Source organism: Musa acuminata, chromosome BXJ1-9 (genome assembly GCF_036884655.1).
Source record: "Musa acuminata AAA Group cultivar baxijiao chromosome BXJ1-9, Cavendish_Baxijiao_AAA, whole genome shotgun sequence".
NCBI classification, from domain to species: domain Eukaryota; kingdom Viridiplantae; phylum Streptophyta; class Magnoliopsida; order Zingiberales; family Musaceae; genus Musa; species Musa acuminata.
The window spans coordinates 47,519,938-47,543,910 of record NC_088335.1 but is presented as its reverse complement, the minus strand read 5'-3'; the positions used below and the strand labels follow the sequence as shown (position 1 = coordinate 47,543,910).

Genomic DNA, 23,973 nt, shown 5'->3' with positions numbered 1-23,973 from the left:
GATAGATTTCATATCCTTTCTCCACAGTAGCGAATCTCAAGTCTTCCCACCATGACGAGCCTCAAATTTTCTTTTCGTCGTGGCGAATTTAATGTCCCTTCTCCACTATAGCGGATCTCATGTTTTCTTATCGTGGTAGACATATCCATTTGTGGGAAGGATAACAGTTGCCCCTTGATTAAAAGTGCTATGAGTTAAAGGCGAGGACTCCTCGTTGGAACGTTTATTGAGAGAGTTAGTAGGCAGATGTTCCTACGACATCGGACCCTCCTAGCATCAAAATATTAAAGGAAAATATCGTTAATATCTTGGTTAGCTTGATATGGTTCAGACCTATATGGACAGGATTATCCGAGATGGCTCTAAGGTGGAAGTATTGCACTCCTAAAGTGGAATTATTATGCTCCTAAGGTAGTACCTACATGAAAATCGGGGTCGAGGGAGGTTTTCCAACCTAGTCCCTCTAATACTTAATAATCCGAAGTTACAAAACGTCTTAAGTAGTTCAAAAAAAAGAAGAGTTCTCCCTAATTTTTTTATTTATAATATATTTTTATACCTTGAATAATTGAAAAAAAAAAGAGAAGATTGTGAGGTATATATATATATATATATATATATATATATATATATAATATGTGGTTGGGTTTGGGAGTGGTGCAGTTGGTTGCCATGTCTACTTCATGAAGCGATTAGGTACAACCGTATGACCAGGACCCACCATGCGACGAGAGCTCAATGCACATATTACAAGTGGTTGGCGTCAATCTAATGTCATGGCACGAATCCTGAGGCATAAGTGAGCTCCAAGGAGAGGTACGAACCTACAGCAAGTTTGTCCATTTGATTCCTAAGTGACTCTTTCTCCAGATATGATTAAGATTGCACCTTGCTATCCGAAATCGTCGTATGTCACGATTATAGAGTTGGTCATCGATTTCGATTGTGATGGTTATTGTCTCAGGAAAAATATATTGCAGATATAGATGGAAGAGCACAAAGTGAGGAATATAAATTACCTTTCAAGAAATAATTTTAATAATTGTTAATGAAAATGAATTCCAATAATATGCTGATTAATTAACGAAGGAGATATTGATAAAACATATATAGGATAGTTAGATATCAACACAATATTAAAGTTTATTGGGATAGATTCTACCACTATTGTTAATAGTATCGATGATTATTATACTCGTAATGTAAATATTAATACTAAATATATTAGAGTTGTCAAAAATCTTCATTGCGAAAATATTCTTTTCTATGGTGATGAGAATGATAGTGGAAAGATGATATTCATATCTTAAAAAATATTATTATATAATTATAAAAGTAAAATATTTAATCATATTTCTATTGATAAAAATACTACATGATAAATCAAAATAAGATAAAACTAATTATAAAATTAACTTTATAAATATAGAGATCATAATATAATTTTTTAAAATATAAGAATCAAAATACTGAAGATAATTAATTATAAAAGATAATCTATAATTAATTTGTATTAAATCTGAAAATTTATTAACTTATATTTGACATACCAAATAATAGATCATGCATACAAGAAAATACTCAAATCACCATGATAGTATATAGATGAAGGAGAGGGTTCTGATTTATGCTGAATAGTTTGACCCAATGATGTTCAACATTTTGACCAAATGAGTATAGATTTTAGTTTCTGGCGAGGGAAACACCAACAGCAACAACAAGATGTCAAATGTCACCTTCAAGGCCAAGGCTTTGGCCATCCCCTCAGCTACTCCATTAATGCATTGGGTAGAAATCTAGCATCAGCTGCCACCTACCGCTGCTTGACCTCAAAAGTGTTGCAGGTTTCCTCTGGTCTGAAAGAACAGAAAGCAACACAAGACAAACATAGTGTTTAAGAGTCATGAAAAGTGTGGGAACCAAATTATTTTTTACCTAATTAATTTTATTCTTTCAACTTCACAAGCTCGCTATGTGGAGCTGCTCATAAAAAATGTCATTGTCATCAGTCTCCCTCAGTAGGCCAATAATGGGTGGGGGTGTGACCCGCATGAGCACTCGTCTTCTTCTTCGGTGAGGCGGTGGCATTAATGTGCGGGGTGGAGCCATCCGACGCTTGTCTTTGTTGGTGTTTAATGAGTCTGCAATCGAGTGTTACGTCCATGAAATGGACGGAGGCGGTTGCTTCACAAGAACTCTGCGCTCACACCGAGAAACCCAGTGGAACGCCAACAGTTTGTGAGAGGATAAGAGCTTGATCACGTCAAAGAGTTCATTAACAAACCTTTTTACCACTCGGAAATCCATCGCCTCTCTTAGCTCTTAAGCAAACACTTCCTTGGCCGCATCCGACACGCCACGCTCGGTCAATTCGCTGACAGGGTGAGCGTACGAGAGACGGCAAGAGTCGGCACTCCCCCGAGTACCAACCCATACGCAACACCTCGTATAAATACACCCTCTCGGCCGAGGGAAAGCTTGGAACCTAAGCAGAGAGGGAGACATGGGTATGGAAGCGATGGGGACGGAAGGTTTTGGAGGAGAAGCCTTGTACTGTGTGATCATCTTATGGCTCTCCATCATCTCTTGGATCATATTCACCTGCGTCGACGACGCCGACGGGCCCAAGAAGCGCCGACGGAGCGGCCGTGGGAGCCCGGTCTTCATCGGGACCGCCGGCTTCTGTGACGGCACCGGCAGCGACTGCGACGGGGCCTATGGAGTCTGCAGCACATGTTCTTGAGGACTGTGATTGCCATGAGGGAAGTCCAAAGAAACTGCATCCTTTATACTAATGTTTTCTGCTTTCTCTTCTTCTTCCTCTTTCCACAAAGTTTGAGCTCTGCTGTAAGATCTCTTCGCGTGGTAGCCTCTGTTTCCCTCACCAACTCTGTAAGGAATAATAAGAGGGGACGACGAAATATATATAATACATAAATATGTACAGCATAACTCTGTTCTCTTCATCGATTCTGTAATGAATTCTGCAATCAGCTGAGAATTGAGATTTCTTCTTCTGTGTTCTGTATGTGTACATCTATGATCTTGGATTGATGATTAGAAATTGGAGTCAGCCCCATCCATGGTTGATGGACACCAGTTGCAGAATTTTCATTACAGAAGTCAATTGCAGATTTGGTGAACCAAAGACTGAGAACCATTTCATGTGTCTTGGACTTGATTTGATAGTATGGTGGGAATTTATGATTCTTTGGGAGCATCCAGTTGCAGAAGATAGCAGTATTATTACATGTAAAAACACAATATTTCATCTGCTACTATCTTAATTTTCAATTACTGTCATTCCATCTATAAGTTGGACAGGATTTATTGATTGATATTTTTAAGCTTCATCAATGACCAGCTTGCAATTTAAACAGGTAAGATATGAGAATATCCTGACAAGAGCAGAACAGAGAGAGTCCAAAGAGTCTGATTAAAAGAGGGCTAATTACATATTATTTTTTATAATTATTTTTTTAATATTTTTAATTTTTTATATTTTTAAAAATTATATTACTATCACTGTACATACGAAATCCTACAATATTTCATTTAGTAGGGTGGACAATAAAAAAAAAAAAAAATTAAACGTTTCACTTTCATACATATAAGGATCTCAATATAATTTTTAAAAATATAAGGATCAGAATACTAAAAGTAATTAGTTATAAGGAATATGTAATTAGCCCATATAATAAAATTTTAAAATAAAAAAATAATATTTTTATATTCAAAATAAAATGAAATTTCACATGCATAGAGTTACATAAAATAATAATATATTAAAAGAAACGAATCCATCCATTCTTGAAACACATACTTCAAAGTTGTACAGAATAGAGAACAAGTCCTCCTCATCTGCTGTAACAAATGGACCATATTGTTAATCATCCTTCATAATTGACCAATCTAAATTGACCATAAATCCCTTGTCAAATGCTATGTGCGCATTAAAAGATGAACATTGAATTCGCTTTGTTGCTATAGAATTCGCTGTCACACTACCTAAAATCCAGCTAAATTAATATGTTCATGTCCCCTCATGTAGGCAGATGCGCCAAGAAGCCAACCTCCTTAATTAAATTGCCCACTTCATAGAACATTACATTCCTACCGACCCGGTTTGGTCCACCACTGGTTCGCGATTAGCCTTGTCATCTTTGTGTTCACCCTCAACAAATTAAAGTGTATCCATTAATAATTTATAATAAATACTTCATCAATTTAAAATTTTATAGTAAATTCCCTGCTTTATGATCATAATTCCTTCTAATTCTATTATAAATTGCATCTAATTCTTCCTAGAATTTTTTTGGGTCAGCTCGGTTCGATTCAATTTATCTATTTCTTCGAGAACCGGTTCGGGCGGTCAATTTAACTTGCCTTGAACCAGGCCCGGTCTGGTTATTACACGGTGGATTCGGTGGTCATTTCCGATCATTGAGAAGTCTTCTAGAGACACGGAGTTCAAACCATCCGCGTCTGCTGAAGCTTGATTCTGGAAGACACAGCTGTCGATCAAATCACGATTTAGATTGTCCGGGAAGATCGTTCTGCGTTCTATCTGCTGCTCAATCTCCTTCGTTTCGGAGTAAACAACGCTCGTTTCTCCTCTTCTTGGGTAAGACCCGGCTGCCTGTATTTGATCCTTTGTATCTTGAAGATCTGATCCTTGTTCTGAACTTTGGACTGAAGGGACTTGGCTTTTGATGTTTAAAGTTTGTCTTTTGGAGCCATTTACTGAGTTTTGATCGCTTCTGTTGGGGAAGAGATTGAAATTTCATGGTTTTTACTCTTTTAGTGCCTCATTGGAAGTTGATCATGATAGATAGAAGATTTGAACTTGAGGAATAGGTGGCTCTTTAGCGATAATGGTTCTGTGTTGAAGGTGATATGTCTTTCGAGGAAGAAGCGGTTGTTGAGTCCTACATTTATGCCTTTAGTTGTTGTAAATCTCATGATTGCATCAGAAACGCCTTTTGGGGCCATTAATCATGATCATCTATTTAGGTTTAGTAAAACTCCAGTAGATCTGTATTTTTTATATAATTAAATGTAGATTTGTTTGAGTCCCAACTTTATGAAGACTCCTATTAGTTGATTTTTCTTTTCTTTTTTGCAATGTTTTTCTCATAAATAGCAGGTATGTTCACCAGGAAACTTGTGTAGTGCCAATACGATTCACTGTTATGTAATTAAATGTGAAATATTTCTTTGTTTGATTCACAAGTTTATGAAGATTCTGATTATTTGTTTTTTCTTTCTCTTTTCTGCAACGTTTATGTTTTCTCATAAACAGCATGTATGTTCACCAGGAAACTTTTGTAGTGTCAATACAATTGAACGATGTGCTGTGTTGTTTTATTGTTAAATTATGTTATGAACTTCAAAATGTTATGTTGACTATTCCGGAAATTAGTTAGTCAGTACTATTTTCTTTTTTTATTTTTCATGTTGCAGATAAAGTTCTCTGTTGCGGAATATCAAGTTTCTCAAACTGAAGATATGAGTAATCGCTATTACAGGCCTGAGAAGCCTGTCTCAGGTGCACATTAGAAGATGCTTTATGTCGTATGCTCGTCTTTGATTATTGGTAGTTTACACACTAGAGTGTTCCTTAAGGCTAAATTTAAATAGAGAAATCTACAAGGATAATCATATTTGTTATATAAATCTGATATTCTTCGTCCATGGTAGGTTTTATTTTGTAATTATTTGTTTTGCTGCTTATTTTGGATCTGAACTAAGTTTCATCCTAATTCAATTTTGTTCCATTATGAAGAAATCAGATGGTACTGTACATGTGCCAAATCCTAGTGCCAGCTTATTCTCAGAAGCTATTGTGGAAGGACCTGACATCTTAGCAACTTATTTGTATCTGAGATCAAGGTCTCAATCACCTTGTTTTGCTAGATCAAGAGAATTTGGATGAAGATTTACATATTAGTGAGAAGATGACAAAGGAGAAGAAATAAGCTATATCTATGATTACTGGTAGTAACCAGTAGCATTGGTTTGTGCAAATGGTAGGACTAAGAAGACCACGGGATTTCTATTATCCATATGGACTATGGCCTATTGATCAACATTTCTTTGTATTCGTAGGAGAAGATCAAGGTTCTTATGTTTATAGCTTGATGTAACATTTATTTTTATGGCTCCAATCTTTCTCATGGAGAACCTAACTGAAAGGGCCTGCCACTTGGTTTATGGTCATTATTAGTTAGTAGGAACGCTGTAGCTTTTTGGAAATTAACATATATTGCTGATTCTGTTCAACAAAGTCATACATATTCATGCAGCTTTGTCATTACCTGGATTACTTCTGTATAAATTCCTTCATTGCATTTCTGTATTATGTTCATTACTATGTTCATTTTGACTCATTAACACAATTTTGAAAACTATGTGAAGTTTTTATATTTGTCTCAGAAACCAGCTAAGTTTTATGCTTCCTTATTCTAATAACAGGTAAAATGAGGAAACTAAAGGAGCTTATGCTCAAAAGTGATAATCGAATTTGTGCAGATTGTAGTGCTCCAGATCCGAAATGGGCGTAAGTACTAGTATCCTGTCATAGTTGAGATGTCTATGTTATTGTAGAATGTTCAGAAACATCTGTCTCATGTACAGTTGCAGAAATGACCAGATATTAGTTGATGTGTTTTGAATGCATCTCATGTATAATTATTGCAAGGAACTTGATGATTGAAAATTTCCCTTTTATACTAAACAAGAATTAAACACTTGATTGGGTAAATTATTAAGAGCCAAGGTTCGTTATACCGTGACATACTGCTCAGTATGGGTGGTATGTACCAGTCCGATAGGGGACCGGTAGGGGTGGTACATCGGTACACCCTCAACATCGGTACACCCTCATGTACCATGTGTTGGTACACTTGATATGATTCGGTATAACTTGGTATATACCGTAATGATAGCTGGTCGGTACAGTGATACGGATCGGTAAGACGAATCATGATTAAGACTATGATATCCATTGACCTTAGTTGGGCATAAGGCTGGCATTTCATTTGCATAATATTAACGTAGCTGATGTGCAATGTGTTCATAGTCTGACCTGAATAATTTGTTTGTGCAGGTCAGCTAACATTGGGGTTTTTATATGCTTGAAATGTAGTGATGTTCATAGGAGTCTTGATGCAGACATATCAAAGGTACCATTAGTGATGCCTAATGTGATGTTTCCTAAGGTGCTGCATATTTTTTAGTGATTGCAACTCTGGAGATTTTAAAATTACTTTTCCTTCCCAGCAGAATTCAACATTCTGTGTTCAAATGTGGCTTTGATTTAGCAATTAGCATCATGCATTAGGTTTTAATATGTAGGAACTTATATTAGTTATTTTCATCGTTAATTCCATCTCATTTCTTTTGTGATGCAAGTAATTGGTAGGATTCCAGTTTCTAGCATAATTTTGACTGACTCAGAATGTATATGTTCTGTACATGAATCATGGAACTTGGGAACATGATGTACTAGATGTGTAGATTCTTATGCCTGTACATTGAACTTACAAAGAGTGAGTTAGTCCGAGGTAAAAGCCAAATAGTCTATAGGTGGGGGGTTTAACTTAATAGATGCTTATGCCCCAGTCTCTGTCTGCTGATTGTTGTTTGATTTGGCTGTATTCATAGTTGAACCTTGATCAGATTCATGTTTGTGGATTTTTTTCCAGTAGTAATATGAACTTTCCTGATGTTGCTTTCGTTTCATTTGTTATTGTTGACATTCAGGTGCTGCCTTTAACATCAGATGAATTGACTGAAAGTGACATTGATTCCATCATTGAAGTTGGTGGGAACTCTTATGCTAACTCAATTTATGAGGCCTTTCTTCCTAAAGGTTATCGGAAGCCTAAACCAGACTCAGATAATGAAGAACGGAGCCAATTTATAAGGTAAACTATTTTAGACAGTGGATTTTGCGTAGAAATTGTCGGGTGACTGCTCATTCAAGAGCACTTCTTTTCTTCCTCAGGTCTAAGTATGAGTTGCAAGAATTCTTGAAGCCAAGTTTGCGTATTGTGTCTTCAAAGATGTCCTTCAGAACATTTGAATCTGAAAAGAATTTGGACCACAGCTACATGTCCAACAATTCAAAGAAGGCAGTAAGCCATTCTTGTGCTCTTTGTTTGGAGTTAAAGAAGTTGTCAACAAAAATATGTTCTCACTCTCAATTATGCATCTGATATAACCAACCTGCCACACTGCTAAATGTACTCTATCAATCAAACAGTAAATCTAATAGTAACTAAAATAATGAGGTTTTGATTATTATCACAGGCGGATATGAGGAAATTTATTGGAGAGTTGAAGGTCAAAGTAGTCAAAGGATCAAACTTAGCTGTTAGAGATATGCTAACTAGTGATCCATATGTTATTTTGAGCCTTGGGCAGCAGGTTTGCTATTGATCTCTAGCATATGAACTATTTTGATTATTACAAAGTTGTTACATGGAGTTTATGTTGCTATTTTTGTCTTATGTTCCAATTTTCATTGGACATCTGATTTTTACAGAGGGCCCAAACTACAGTTAAAAAGAGCAACTTGAATCCAGTATGGAATGAAGAGCTCAAATTTTCAGTTCCTCGATGTTATGGAGCTTTGAAACTGGTAAATTCAAATGGGTTAACTTATTGTGTCTATTTTTACTATTCTTGGAAAACTTTTCCTGCCTCCGTGTTATCTTTCTTATGATACTTTCCTTGAGAAATTAAGACATGCTTCTGTGGGTAGGTTCATATCCTGAATATTTTACAAGAATTAGGAGTAACAGAGTACAACATAAAATAGTACCGATATATAATATAAAATTCATCAGTAATGCTAGCGAGTCAAGTGGGATTCAAAGTTCCATGAGAGATAAAAGAAAGGCCAAACAAGACTTGGACAATATGACAAAGGACATGATGATCCTTGATTCATCCAAAAACACTTCCCTTAATAGACTAATGGCAATAGAAATCCAAATAAATGACTGTAAAATGTAATCATTTGTTGTTGTTATTGTTGTTGTTCTTTTGTATAGGATGAGGAAAGTTCTTTGCTTTTTCTTAAATGTGTTAATGTTATAATATATTTGTTCAATGAAGTCAGATTTCCAGATATTCTTTATTCATTATATTAAGGAAGGCCTGTATTATGAAGAATAGCTTTAAGTTCAGTTACAAGACCATGTTTGTTCCTTATCATATGATGTATATTTATATAATATTAGGGTTCAACGTCCATTCGTTTGCCTCTCTCCAACAAAATATGTATTTCCATTATGAGAACCTTTCCAGTTAAACAACCAAAGTATTTGTTATTTGATTTTTTTTTCTTCCTTTTTGTATCAAATATTTGTCATCTCATAAGCAGCACGTGACTTACAGAACCAAAAGCTGGAAAATAACATTGCAATTACTGTCAAATTTTGATTTTTCCAGAGTAAAAGCTCTGAAACTCTGCATATATGTCTACTTTTATAAGAATGTTTATTAATCTTGTCATGGTTCTTACACCAGTGTCCACCGTTTGGAGTATAAGTTGGCTTTCCTGATAAGGAAGTTTGAGCGGATTACCTTTATAAGTGACATCTTTGCTTTTTATTATCATTTTGTTTCTAAATAAGTTGTATTGTCTTAAGTTTCGTATGACTTGCACTTTGCATCTTCTCAATACTCAGATCTACCAGTTCTAATGGAAACTTAAAAACTCTTGTAGTATTAGTAGGCCTTGTGTCTGTCTTAAAATGAACCTGTTTTATTCTGCTTCTCAAACAGCAAGTATACGACCACGACATGTTTTCTGCTGATGACAAAATGGGCGAGGCTGAGGTTGATCTCCAGCCTATGATCACAGCTGCAATGGCTTTTGGGGATGCTGAGCTTCTTGAAAACATGCAGATTGGCAGGTGGTTCAAAACAAGCGACAATGCACTCATCAAGGACAGCACTGTCAACATAGTTGATGGGAAGATAAAACAAGAGGTGTTCCTAAAGCTACAGAATGTGGAGTGTGGAGAGATCCAACTAGTACTAGAATGGGTTCCTCTTGATGAATAAGGCCTTTCACAAACTTGGGTTACATTTTTGTGGCTCTGCATTTGCATCAATTGCTATTTTGTTCAGGCCAATCTTCTCATTCACATTTTTAAGCTGTGTAAAAAGTGTAGGTGTGATCAGTTTGTATAATATATTAATTTGAAGATGGATCCTTAATGTTCTGATTACTGTGTATTAAGATCTATATCACTATTCCTTTTGGACATCCCTAAATAACAAGCTGTCTGCATCAGTTTAGGCAAAAGTATGATTTGTGCTTGTCTTTCTAGAAAATTCCTCCCTTTTTGGAAGAGAATCTTCCTCAATTAGTGGGCATAAGTTTGTGATGTTACCTTCAACTATACTCTTCAGTTTTCTTAGAAAGTTGTAGAAGACAAAATAAATGTGAGATTTGAAACTGCAGGTGATTATTTTAGCTCTTTTCATATATTTTAGATGTCTGGTTTATGATTTTTACAAGCACAGAAATGGTTTTGATACAATATTCTATGTATAAACACATTAATCTTTCTCATCATGCCATTAATTGTTCAACTAGAATTTATTAGTCTCAGCACACATAAAATGAACAAAAGAAATGTCTCAAACCTTCCATAGTTCACAGTAATGCATACCTTTCTGTATCATCATAGAATTCTATTACAATTTTTTGACTGCTGAAATTGTTGGAAGATCTATAATTCACACCAAAACCCCACATATAATGAGAAGCAAAATGCCAATAATATGACTAAAACAAGCTGAATAGATACATTCAAAACTGAGGCTTAGTTGATGTTAACATCACCTGTATGGTATTTCATGTTCTTAGTATGAGATGGATGTATAATTAGAAAGGATGACTTAATATGACATAAACATATCCAAAGGAAACCTATAGAGATCATACTCGACTATAATAAAGATCTAAGTAGCTCAATTAACTCTTAGATTAGTCAGCATCAACAAGTAACATACAAGTATTGTCATAAGACAACCATGAGCGAGCATATGAGATCATCATGTTATCGTGTCTTTCCTCTCTACTCCAAAGACTACTACGACACAATATGCCACCAAAGGACTGTGGCGTCAGCATCACCATCCTGAAATGAGCTGACCACAAAGCAAATGGCGAAAGGAATCAGAAAAAGTGTTGGAAAAGGAGTTGCAGACAAGAAAAACCAACGTCTACGGAGACAGCTTTTTGGTAGGGTTTCTTTTCATGCTTATCCATCACCACATCACCTGCAATGGTTGAAGCCTATCATGATTCTTCCAAGGACGAGCACTGAGTAGTAGTAGTTTTCCATAGCTATCCTTGTCTACGGCTTGAAATATCATCCTTGTCTCTTCATATTTTAATGTAACATATGTAACATAAATAATAACAATGATTACCAAGAAATTCTACAGCATATTAAACTTTTAAATACTTGATGTATTTTTACTACTTTCACCACATATTTAACTCCTTGTTTACTAAATATATTCAGTACTTAGAAATATTAAATTATCTAGAAAACTTTCACTCTTCTACCATTGTTATAGTTAGGATTATAACTTATGGGTTGGGAGATGAATAATGGACAAAAACACTATTTTTTTGTCAGGATTGTAACCCAGAGATGTTCAATCATAGTATCACACTTAGATGGTTTGACACATAATATCTTATTTTAGACCTTCTACTCTCGCCTATAAATAGACAGGACCTCTAAGGACTGAGGGCACGCACAGACGTATGTCTTCGTCTCATAGCGAACATAGTTGAGGGATTATAGTTTTCTCCTCAATTCTCTCCCTAAACCATCGTTGGCATCAAAAGGTATGCATCGTTAAACTAGATCTAAGTATTTGATTTCAATTCTGACATAAAGGTTATTTTCATATTTTAATACAGCATATTACATATTTTTATACTTTCATTGTAACCCAAAGACGTTCATCACACTTAGATGGTTTGATCCTATTACTTTTCAACTAGTATAATAATTAATTTTGTGAATCAATGGTTCGTTTGTAACATTGTGTAGTACTGAAAAGAGTGAGAAGGAAAAGAAATGAGTTAGTGAACGTGAATGCATGAACGATTTCATCATCATCACACCAAGGCGTAAACTCGAGAAGACATCTAGACAAATACTTTTTGGATAATATAATATAAAATTGACTTCGTATAGTTAAAATAGTTATACGACAAATGACATAAGAATAATTCGTAGCTCACAAAATCCATGTTATATATGTAGTAAGGTTACTCTGTTTTCTAGATCATGTTGGATAATCATAAAAAGTATGAGTCTCTAATTTCTAGTTACATGGAATTGACCAATTAAAATTAGAGAGTATTGAGTATACCACTTTAATTATAGTTATTATTTATATGTGGAATTCACCAACTAAAATTAGAGTTTAATTCGTGCATGCAATCAGCCACACACAAAAAAAAGAAGGGTAATTTTTTGAAAAAAAATTAATTTTAAAAAGTAATTTTGCCATTATGTTGCCTATGGCTACTTATATCTCCGTGCATTACCCTCACCCTTTGCTTATTGTCCTTGTTCGCTCTTGTTTTTCTCTTACTATCCCTAATGCCAAACAGATATGTCGAAACCACCTTATGAGTTGTTGTTGGGTTCAACCACGCCAACTAACTGAGTGTCTGCACCATAATTCCTCGGTAGCTTAAGTAACCACTATAGCACCATGATGTTGGCAACTATACATGCCACCACTTGATACTTGCCCATCACTGTCTTTGGCCCCCCAGGGATCGTGTGTGAATGTTGTCAAGAGTGAAATAGGGTAATAAGTAGAGGGTCAAGGGGCTTATATGCAAAAATGGTTAGAGACCCACATGTGGAGGTTACCAAGGGTGAAGACAGAGGTGATGGTGCGTAGGGGCGGATGTAAAGACAAAATTATCTTTTATGAGAAGAGGAGTGCTTTATGAAAATTTTTGGACACGGGCACTCTATAAAAATTTTTTAGAACTAAAGTTTTATCTAAAAATTTACCCAAAAAAAAAAACAAATAAGAGCTTTTTTTTAGAGTCCACTTCTTACTATTCATAATTCCTTAAAAAAATAATAATTTATTATTTATAACACATTTAATTTCATTTTCACCTCAGCACACTACTATCATGGCTCTTCTTATCTCCTCTTTCATGTTTAGATTGTCCTATTTCATTATTTATATTTTTTTATTATTTATTGTTATTTTCAGTGGCTGAGAGGAGGAGAAGAAGGAAAAAGAGAAAGAAAAGTGTAGGTAATGAGTGGAAATTTTTTTTATTGAAATTGAGTTATAAATTGAGAGCATAAATATCAATTTATAAAGAGCAACTTAGAAATATTAAAAATTATTAAAATAGAATATTATTATTTGTAACTTATTTGTTATTTATTATAATCCTAAAACTTTGAATATTCTTAAGTTATCTGTTTGTACATAAACATATATGCTATCAATTAATAACTTAATTTTAATAAAATCTTTTCATTTTGACCCTATAAATTTTTTTTTTCTCTTTTCCCCTTCCTTTTCTTTTCATCCTAACATGGAATTGACCTAAAATGTCAAAAAAAAGATAAATGATGAAGATGAGACAGAGAAATAAATTTGATATTTATTATAATAATTTAATATTTTTATAATTATGTACATTCTGTAATAGCATAAAAGATATCATCTTCTAGATCAAATATGGAGGCTATGGGGAATGAAAAAAAAAAAGAATAAAAGCAAAATTAGAGATGTCATGAATAATAAAATATTATTTTATTAATTTTTAAAAAAATATAAATAGTAAAATATTGTGAATAATTAGTGAGAAGGGACTTTAAATGCTAAGCTCCTATTTGTAAATAACCAAAAAGGTGGTAAATAGTAATCTCCAAAAAAAAAAAAAAAAAAAAAAACATACTATTACTATTTTGACCCCAAGAATGGCAATCCCGTAATTTCAACGCAGACGGCCGAATCGGTACCTTATACCGACCAATACATCTCTCACTCGCTTTCTGTTTCTCGTCGAAATAAATAGAACAATAACAACAACAAAAAAAGACAAAAACTGTAACCCTCAGCCGGTCATATTTGTCTCCCTCGATTCGTTCCGATTCCGGCCGGAAGGCGTCCAATTCTTCGGATTCGTGACCTACGTTGATGTCAATCATCGCCTCGACCGAGATTTCAAGGCTTCCGGAACCCTAAAATAGGTGCGGACGCCAAAAAGGCCCTTGATCTTTGTTTGGATTTGGATGATCTGATCTGTCTACATGCCAGCGGCCTTGATTGGGTGTTTGCTTGTAGACTTTCACTTCTTATTGTTACTCTCCGTTCTCGGTTGGCTTCTCGTTGGATAAATGCGTTCAAGAAAGCAGTTAACTTGTATTTGATTTCATATAATGGCTTGACACACCTTATTCGTTTGAATCCTTGCAATCCTTTTTTGTTAGATTACCAAGCTTTGGAATTAGGTTATGCTACACCCTTCATTTTTATAAATTTTCTTTATACGATTTTTTCCTTTCTATGAGAATGATTTCTGTAAATGAATAATTAATTTATTGGGTATAGTGAGTAACCGCGAAAGATTTGACAGGTCCCTTTTTCTTGGTTTTTCTTTTTTTGGGATATATTGTTTTATAATGTCTGTTTATTGCATATTAGGTGATGAGGTAGTGTTAGGTGATTTCTCCTGGTTCGCTGGATGGATAGTAGTATTTTTTTTGTCTAAGGTACTTTAATGCTCATTTGTATTTATTTTCTACTAAGCTGCTAATTCCAGTTCTTAGTTACTACTATTGTTTATTTTGTTTCACGTTATTAATGAGCATTAGGCATTGATATCAGGATCTCTTCTTTAGGAGTGATGCATAATCTGCTATCTAAATGATACACAATTTTTCTTCAAATAGACCAAGAAAGACAAAGAGAATAAAGTTGCATCTCATGAAATTGGCATTTTGTGGAATAATGCTAGAATCTTGGTGATCACAAGAAGTTTTTAAAATTGAAACTGAATGAGTGGACATTTTCCCTTTTTCCTTTTGAAGTGTTGAAAAGTCTCTTTAACAATCTTACTTGAAATTTGATTTGGCAGAGGCATAGACTAAATGCAGCCTCATCGTGGTGATGATATGGATGAAATGGCAGAGGATTATGACATGGGTGATGTAGAAGATGACATGTATGAAGAATTTCAAGGGAGGGGTCTGGGCGATTCTGATTCTGATGATGAAGAATATGGCCCTTTGGTGTGCTTATCTCTCTTCCAGCATTATTTCGAAGTTGTTTTTTCTTCTAGAGATTTTTATTATCTGTTCTGTAACCACCTTTCGCGGCTGTATATTTTTAATAGTTTTAAGAATGGTCTTCTCATCATTATATCTTGGGTTGCCGCTGTTATTGTTTTCAAATTGTTTCTGTTTCTGATTATTGTTCATGACTTACTGGGAAGAAATTTCGATTTTGTTAGAACGGAAGGGCATCTGATATTTCCTCCGCTCAAGCTAGGAAAGGAAAAGATATCCAAGGAATACCATGGAGTACACTAAGCATTACAAGGGAGAGGTACAGGCAAACCAGATTAGAACAATACAAAAACTATGAAAATGTTACAAATTCTGGAGAAGCATCAGAAAAGGCATGAAGCTTTGATGAACTAATAGCTTAGTTTTTGCATTTTATTGTTACACTCCTTTATATGCTCAAGTGCTCATCATGTATGTAGGATTGCAAACCAACTGATAAAGGTGGCATTTATTATGAGTTCCAGCGAAACACAAGGTCTGTGAAATCAACTATTCTTCATTTTCAGGTGAGTGTATTTGGTACATTGTTGGGCTTATACCTGTGGTTCATAATACCTTTTGCTATTTTGTTAATTATATTTTGCTCTATTTTTATCTGGGTTTGACCTTTCTATTGATTTGAATCTAGTTAGTCGCTAATTATATTATGAGGGTTTCGTTATTATTATTTTAGACAATTGATTATAACCTAAATTAGGTGAAGACAATTACTTTGTAAATGGCCAAGTCAAATAGGTTTTGCTGGAAAGCATATTTTTTCAATTTGGATTCTTTGGTGCGTAGGAGGCAATTTTTTTGCTTTTTAATTGTCAATGAAGTGGATGCTTTGGTGATGGAAGACCAAGGTTTGTCAAACCGGGTACCGGATTCAACTTGGAGGTTTGTCGAGCTGGTATGTACTGCTTTATACCAGTGTATCGACACACAATACACCAGTAAGTACCAGTGTTTCGAAGAGGAAGACAAAAGGGAGAAGAGTAAGGGATGGTGGAGGGGGGAAGAAAGAGGGATGAAGAGGAAGTGGCAGAGGAGGGGGAAGGAGGAAGAGGAGAAGAGACTTACCTTAGACATGGCGGTGTGCAGTGAGATTGTGGCAAGTGGAGGTCACCGGTAGCCACCTGTGTGAGAAGCATCGATCGCAGCATCGATCGCAGCATCGATTGTGTGGCAGTGTGCAACATCGATCGTGGCAAGCGGAGGGTGTGGCGGTGAGAAGTTGCAGGCTCGTAGCGATCGTGTGAGAAGTGGAGGCGGCACTCACATGAGAAGCAAAGGCGTTCGCATGAGAAGTGGAGGCGACACTTGCGTGAGAAGCGGAGGTGGGGATCACGTGAGAAGTGGGAATCTGGGTTTCCCACTTCCCTTTTAGATGGTGGACAGATCCATGGTGGGTCTGCATATCGGTCAACACTCGGACCGGTATGTGCCACCTATTTCATACTGGTCTGGGCGAAATGACGATCATCATGGAAGACAATAATTATTTATTTTGTATTAATGATTTAGGGCAACAAGTTATCTAGCTCTTGTTTATTTTGTGGATCTTCGACTTCAGGGACTACAAGTTCTCAGTATCTATAATTTGCAATGCATAATATTGATATCTGGTTTCTTAACTTTTTTTTTTCTTGGCTAAACATGTTCTTCAAGCATGATGCAAATGTCTTGTTCCCTGACTCTAATCCCAATTTGATGGTCCCTATTTGTTTTTTCCACTGTTCTTGTCATGTTCTTCCTCCCCTTAGTGACCTTTGTTTTCCTTATATAAGAGGGTGATGTGCTATGTGTGTGTGTGATTATATGTCTATATTTATTTTGCTCTTTTTGAGCTTTCCCTTTCTCTTCTTCTGAATATTTTTATTTTTATTTTTTCTCAAAAGAGGGTGATGTGCTATGTGTGTGTGTGTGTGATTGATTATATGTCAATATTTATTTTGCTCTTTTTGAGCTTTACCTTTCTCTTCTTCTGAATAATTTTATTTTTATTTTTTGTCATTGGTCTATTGGTGGTTCAGGAAAATTTCCAGGCCTTGTTTGCTTTGTGTTTGTACATGAATAGATGGAAACATAGACAGCATGGGTATAAAAATCAGGGCCCTAAGTGCAAGCAGAAACAACAAAAAGAGATTAGTACTAGTGGGCATGAGAAGAGAGATAGTGGGAGACTTTTGAAAACCTTACTAGAAATAATAAAAAGTTATTTGGTTACTTTTTATTTAACTAAAGATATTGTCTTGTACAGAGTATAATGGTGGGATGAATCTATGTAGCATACCCCAACTAGTTTGGACATTACTGTTTGTTGTTGTTGTTTTTGTTGTAGTGCCCCTAGAGAGTGTAAGTAGATAAATTGGTGTTTGTTTCTATGTGAACAGAGGTTAACATGGGTGATATGGATCATATAAAAAAATGGAGTCCAGAAAAGTGTAGGTTGACATTCGATCATCTTGTTTGAGCAAGAAGTGGAACACATTAAGTTTTATACATGTTCATCTTGAATATTCCAACTACATGGGGCTTGGTGCCTGGATACTAGCATTGGAATTTGTTTTCTGTATGCTGAACTTTGCAGATTTTGAATAGAAAGATGCAACAACATTGTCTGGGTGCACATGTTGGTGGATATTTTGCCTATATCCACAACCAAAGGAGTTATGTAGCAACATTTTTTGGTTTTTAATGTTTATTACCTAGAAGTTGTCAAACATCTCTCATTTTTATTTAGTAACTGCTGGGATTGGATGTTTTGGAACCATGGTTTGTATTTCTAAAAGAATGTTGTAAGGATTTAGTTGTACCCCAACAAAAAATAAAATGAGAGAAAATGATCTAAAATGGTATGGACATGTTAAGAAAAATATATAGGTTCAGGATTAGTGGTGCATTGAGAATATGGATATACATGGAAAATTTAGATGGTTATGGATTTTGTCATGTTGTATGATTTTTTTAGTTTGCAGTTCATATAGTTTACGAATAAGAGAAGTCAAAATCATAGCAAATAGAGTTTCCTCGCTTGGATCTATAATTCAGTTCCATGCAATAATGCTTGAATAGAAACTTATGTTGCTAGTTTTAATAATTTGAGCATCGAAACTGAGGGCGGCTTGCTAAAGGTAAAAATAAAGTAATGATTTAGGAAATATCATAAAAGTTGAAATAAGTTATAAATTAATAAAGATGCAGGAATTAGTTTAATTAGTTATTCAGTAGGATCAACTAATCAAGTTTTCAGCATAATTAGATCTTGGCCATACTGCAAGGTTGGAAATTAAAGTTATTGTCAAATGATGAAGATGCATAGATGAAAATAAGGCAACTGGCGCTGCACATCCTTTAGGATTTTCAGACATAGAGGGTTAATGTCAAACTTATTTAATAAAATTCTGAAAATGAGTGAGTGCCAAATGATTGATGGAAGTTTATTGTTGCGTTTCTGTTGTTTTTATACCAAAATGACTTGAGCGCAACTATAAGGAGAACACAGACAATTTAACTAGAGTTTCCATAAGATTCTGAAAAAGATGATGATGACCTGGTTAAGAAACAAAGGCAAGGTATTATGAAAGACATTTTCTTCCATGGGGCTAAATGGCAACCTTGACTAGTTGGAAATAAATGATGCTTCTTATTATCCTATCCAATGCAAGCTAGGACATAACTATTGGACAAATGCTCATCACACAGGTATTTAGTTTTATAAAAGCTGCCCGTTCCTTTTTTTTCTTTTTCATAAAAGAATGAGAAAGTTGCTGGTTCTTGTGGATGACCCTGCATGGTACTTTATCCAACTTGCCAATATCTTTATAGGTGAACTTTTTAGAACCTGACTTAGAAGTCATACTGCATAATGCCATATTCATCCAGATATGCATCCATGTCAACTTGCTGTTGGATTATGGGAGATACGTTTGATGTCAATCATCCTGGATAGTAAGAGCAATTGGAGAAAAAAAAAAAGAAAAAAGAAACTCCAAAATCATGCAATTGTGCTATGTGGAAGTATCATAGTTCATGTTGGAAATATGATTGTTGCTGGCATGTTGAAGATGACCTTGCTTTCTCACTGTTCCTTGAATATGTTTAATTGTTTATGTCCATCTATATAAATCCTGGACAGTATGCTTTTGAAAAGTTTAATGTTTTAGGCTGTTTAACTCTATGCAGGAGAGACTTTGTTAGTTTATTGCATCATATGAGCCTAGGTTTTGTTCTGTTTATTGTTCTTATTATTGTTGAAGTTTGGTACCAAACATTGAACTTACCTGGCTTGAATATATTACAAAACTGCAGCTGAGAAATTTGGTTTGGGCTACATCAAAGCATGATGTGTACTTAATGTCAAACTCGTCTGTGCTTCACTGGTCGGCACTAAGCGGTGAGAAATATGAAGTTATGAATGTTTCGGGACACATAGCACCAGAGGAGGTGTGTTCTCTTCATCTATTATCCTTTTTTTAATGTGCTTGATTGATGATTTCTGATAACTATATATATTTACTTGTAACATTTTGATCTGTGATTCACTTCAAAGCTAAGCGTACACAAGTTCTTGTCTTTGGCTGCAGAGGCTCCCAGGAAGCTTGTTGGAAGGATTTTCTCAGATCCAAGTTAGTACGCTGGCCGTTAAAGACAAGTTGCTTGTGGCAGGAGGATTTCAAGGAGAACTTATCTGTAAGGTGATTTTCTTTGTTCTTTTTCTTCTCCATTTATGTTTGTTTAAGTCTGTGGTAGCTTGAAGATGTATTAATGATGAGATATTTCTACTTATGTGCTATTCTTTGACTAAGGTGCCATTCAGCTGTCCTTTATCAGAATAGTTTTTGCTATTATTATCGAGGCACAAATATGACCAACCTGTTTCCCTTAACTTTTTAAAGATTGCAAGTTTAATTTGTAACATATTGCTTTATGGTTTAACAAAAAGTGTCATCTCATGCAAGGTTCTGAATACCGTACTGTACCGGTATACCGATCAGCTGTCAGTACGGTATGTACCGAGCATACTGACACATGGTACACTAAGGTGTACCGATGTACTACCCATACCGGTTCTTTATCGGATCGTTACATACCACCTGTACTAAGTGGTACGGTACGGTATTGCAAACCATTCTCATGGTGATATGGAATCATTGATGATGCCGGGAAAAGTTGGATAAGAAGTATGTACTAGTTCAATGATGAACCGGCATGGGCCAACACTTATATACCGGGTGGTATATATTGGTTCAACAATGAATCAGTTGGGCCAGCCCTTACATACTCGGTGGTATATGCCAGTTCGGCGATGAACCATCATAGACCAGCCGTTTTTTAGCAGTTTGGTGTGGTCTGATTCAAGTTCTTTTTATTTTTTTATTTAGGTTTTCCTCTCTCTCTCTCTCTCTCTCTATCTCTATCTCTTGTGATGCTTGCGTCCCTTGCAATGCCAGCCCACCTGCTGTTCAAACTGCCCTTCGCTAACCTGGGTGTTTGTTCTCCTCCTTTCCTCCTTCCTTCCTTCTCGATATCGTGGCATGTACTGACATAACATGTGTTGATATGTCGATATAAACCAGACTTGCATTGGTCCAATCAGCGACAAGTGACTTCAAACGTTGCCATGGATAGCCTCAAACTTGTGCTTTGGGTGGCTTTGGTGGGCTCAATGGATCATGTACCACGGATCCAGTGTGGTGTAGTGTGCATGAGACTTTTGTGTCTACTCTTTGATCCTTTGTTGGAAGATTTTTATGTGACTTAAGCCACAACCTTTTTTGAAACTGTGCTCACTGCCATCTTGTTCACAGTTTAGCTGATACCTATACTTATCCAGTTAATTGGATTATGCTATGCCTCGTGAGGTGTTAGTGGTGTTGCAACATGTGTTAGAAATTAGAACTGCCTTTGCTACAGCAGTCTTGGTGTTGGCCAATGAAAAGTAATCTATGATTAAAACTCTTAATTGTTGATAAGAAATGTTTAAGCTACTATTACTTTGACGGCATATATTCATCTTGAACATGCATATCAGTGTGGTGCCCTTTAATCTTATTGGATATTTTTTTATACCTATAGGTTGGAATTGTTTGGAAATAACTTATACTCCTAAATCCTTTTTCCATATGTAAAATAGTTGGATTTGATTTTGTAGTTATAGTTGTTAATATAGTTGTTAACTTATAATGTGTTTAAATCTAGCTACAATCTGTATTTGTCTTCTTGCTCAGAAGCTTGTATATTCCGAGATTAGCCAGTGAGATATTTGTCACTTATGTGCGATCCCTATATCCTTTAGTAGTTAACGAAAGATATCTAAATTGTTTTTTGAAACTTCAATTGTGTAAAACTTATCATTTCTGTTATTGCCGAGGTGCATTTTACGTGGTAGCCTTCCATCTGATGCATCACATTGCTGATATGTTTACACCATTATTCTAAAGATAATGTTACCTGATGATTTGGGAAACAGTTTTTAGATCGGAAAGGAATAAGCTTTTGCTGCCGTACAACATATGATGACAATGCAATCACTAACGCATTGGACATTTATGATAGTTCCAGGTAATTTGTCTTTCCTGGCACTCTGATTTCATTGCATCTGTACTTTTTCTGAATTGATGCTGTAACTTTTTTCAGTGGTGCTGTTCACTTCATGTCTTCAAATAATGACTGTGGAATACGAGATTTTGACTTGGAGAAGTGTCAGCTTTGCAAGCATTTCCACTTTCAGTGGCCAGTGAATGTGAGTTCCAAGTGTTTCTTTGTGTAGCCATATCTATTGTGATTATTCCTTATTTTTAAGTTGTTTGGATAAGAAAGTGGCTTGGTCGATTTGTAGTGGCTTTTGTTTTGGTTAATTATTAATCAGGGTGAAACAACCATAGACTTCTGGTAATGTTGATGTAGATATCCCATTACTCTGTTCTTAGTGTCACTTCTAGTTGTGCTGCACTTTTGATGACATAAACCATGTTCATATCTGTCATGCTAGTACCCTGGAATTTGATGTTGGGTATTTTGTTTGTGTCAGTCACTAATTTCTCATTTAGTTGCAGATAATTCACATAAGTACTCATGTCTTATTGTTTTTGCAGCATACATCACTTAGTCCTGATGGAAAGATTCTTGTAATTGTGGGAGATGATCCTGACGGATTGCTGGTGGATGCTCATACTGGAAAGGTTAGTAGTAAGTGTTGCTCATGATGAGATCAGAACTGGGAATAAAATGACCACAACCATCATCGACAGTTCAAAAATGAGTGTGTGTGTGTGTGTGCGTATGTGTATATATATATATATATATATATATATATATATATATATCATGGTGATTACAAGTGGCAACTGTCACTTCTAAATTGGAGGAAGAGGTGCTTATTGATTCATGAGTACAGCCTAGACTATCAAAAAGACACTTTTCCTTTGATTTTATATGTGGCATCGTTACCAATTTTCTTGTGTAATTTTTGAATTCAAAAGCAGATGAAAACCTTCAATAATAAAATATTACCAAAAATAATTCATGCCACCACATTTTAAGAGCATTTGAAACTTGAGACTTGAATGAAATTAAGTTTGTAACCTTTGTTTCTTGCAGACTGTCCATAAATTACAAGGACATGTGGACTTCTCTTTTGCATCAGCATGGAATCCCGATGGCCAAACATTTGCCACTGGTAACCAGGATAAGACCTGCAGGGTTTGGGATGTCAGAAATCTCTCAAAGTCTGTCGCTGTATTGAGAGGCAATCTTGGTGCCATCAGATCAATTCGCTTCACATCAGATGGTCGGTTTTTGGCGATGGCAGAGCCTGCAGATTTTGTTCACATCTTTGATGTTGGGAGTGGGTACAACAAGCAACAAGAGCTGGACTTCTTTGGTGAAATCTCAGGCATGTCATTCAGCCCAGATACAGAAGCTCTTTTTGTTGGTGTATGGGATAGAACTTATGGTAGTCTTTTACAGTATAGTCGCCTGCGGAATTACTTGTACCTTGATTCACTGTTTTAATGTACCAAGTGTGTCGGTCTTCTGTATGCATGTGCTAGTTCGTTCTGTATATGGACCCAGGGTAAGAAGCAATAGAGTGAGGAAAGATAAGACCAGATGTAGTCCTTTTCTAGAGACTGGGTGTTTATAGGGAAAAGTCTCTATGAGTCTCAAGTCTTGATCCTGTTAACCTCAATGCACTTGGACTTTGAAGTGTAAAAAGAAATGTTCAGATGCAGAACCTGTGACTTGAAGAAACAAAGTGTAGCTATTGCTCTGCTCAGTTCAGCTGCTCCCCATCAGGATGGAGTTGATTCTGATGTAATTTTAATTTTCAATGACATTCTTGTTTTCTTGTTTGCCAGATTTCTATAGCTGCCTGTTTTCCTGTGTTGATCCTGTTGTAGTGGAGACCAGCTCTAATTAGCACTTTTATCACTATCTACCTGCAAATGTTATCTTCATGGTTCAATGATAAGTGATATCATGGGATGATGATGTGTCTTATGTTTGTCCCCCCTTAATTTTGGCATAAATGAGAGATCAATGATCACTAATTACACAACACTGCTAATGTCTGGGTTCTGATATGTACCCTTGTTTTGTTGCAATAGAA

The 23,973-nt window shown here is 35.6% G+C and overlaps 2 protein-coding genes across 5 annotated transcripts; both read left to right on the top strand.

Moving 5' to 3' along the window:
• The first annotated feature begins 4,456 nt into the window (after positions 1–4,456).
• LOC135593908 (ADP-ribosylation factor GTPase-activating protein AGD12-like) lies at positions 4,457–10,238 on the top strand. Of its 2 annotated transcripts, none has more exons than XM_065084233.1 (9): positions 4,457–4,624; positions 5,464–5,548; positions 6,475–6,559; positions 7,109–7,184; positions 7,765–7,928; positions 8,009–8,135; positions 8,314–8,430; positions 8,549–8,644; positions 9,796–10,238. In XM_065084233.1, the coding sequence occupies exons 2-9, from the start codon at positions 5,509–5,511 to the stop codon at positions 10,075–10,077; spliced, it is 987 nt and encodes a 328-aa protein (XP_064940305.1). In that variant the 5' UTR covers positions 4,457–4,624; positions 5,464–5,508; the 3' UTR covers positions 10,078–10,238. The 2 variants fall into 2 exon arrangements, with proteins under 2 accessions (XP_064940305.1, XP_064940304.1); XM_065084232.1 differs by having other exon boundaries at positions 8,009–8,138.
• Positions 10,239–14,090: 3,852 nt separating this feature from the next.
• LOC103999239 (uncharacterized WD repeat-containing protein C2A9.03) lies at positions 14,091–23,721 on the top strand. Of its 3 annotated transcripts, none has more exons than XM_009420920.3 (10): positions 14,091–14,282; positions 15,170–15,323; positions 15,545–15,712; positions 15,800–15,886; positions 19,674–19,808; positions 19,949–20,059; positions 21,835–21,926; positions 22,002–22,107; positions 22,460–22,546; positions 22,965–23,721. In XM_009420920.3, the coding sequence occupies exons 2-10, from the start codon at positions 15,183–15,185 to the stop codon at positions 23,376–23,378; spliced, it is 1,341 nt and encodes a 446-aa protein (XP_009419195.2). In that variant the 5' UTR covers positions 14,091–14,282; positions 15,170–15,182; the 3' UTR covers positions 23,379–23,721. The 3 variants fall into 3 exon arrangements, with proteins under 3 accessions (XP_009419195.2, XP_009419197.2, XP_018686638.2); XM_009420922.3 differs by lacking the exon at positions 14,091–14,282 and adding an exon at positions 14,300–14,362 and having other exon boundaries at positions 22,965–23,512; XM_018831093.2 differs by lacking the exon at positions 14,091–14,282 and adding an exon at positions 14,710–14,804 and having other exon boundaries at positions 22,965–23,512.
• Positions 23,722–23,973: the final 252 nt, after the last annotated feature.

Bases quoted from the DNA above. Each gene is read 5' to 3' on its own strand.
- LOC135593908 (XM_065084232.1), top strand. From the start codon at position 5,509: ATGAGTAATCGCTATTACAGGCCTGAGAAGCCTGTCTCAG. The intron at 7,929-8,008 runs GTAAACTATTTT...TTTCTTCCTCAG, and splicing joins GAACGGAGCCAATTTATAAG to GTCTAAGTATGAGTTGCAAG. The intron at 8,645-9,795 runs GTAAATTCAAAT...CTTCTCAAACAG, and splicing joins GTTATGGAGCTTTGAAACTG to CAAGTATACGACCACGACAT.
- LOC103999239 (XM_009420920.3), top strand. From the start codon at position 15,183: ATGCAGCCTCATCGTGGTGATGATATGGATGAAATGGCAGAGGATTAT. The intron at 15,713-15,799 runs GCATGAAGCTTT...TCATGTATGTAG, and splicing joins CTGGAGAAGCATCAGAAAAG to GATTGCAAACCAACTGATAA. The intron at 20,060-21,834 runs GTGATTTTCTTT...TTTGGGAAACAG, and splicing joins AAGGAGAACTTATCTGTAAG to TTTTTAGATCGGAAAGGAAT.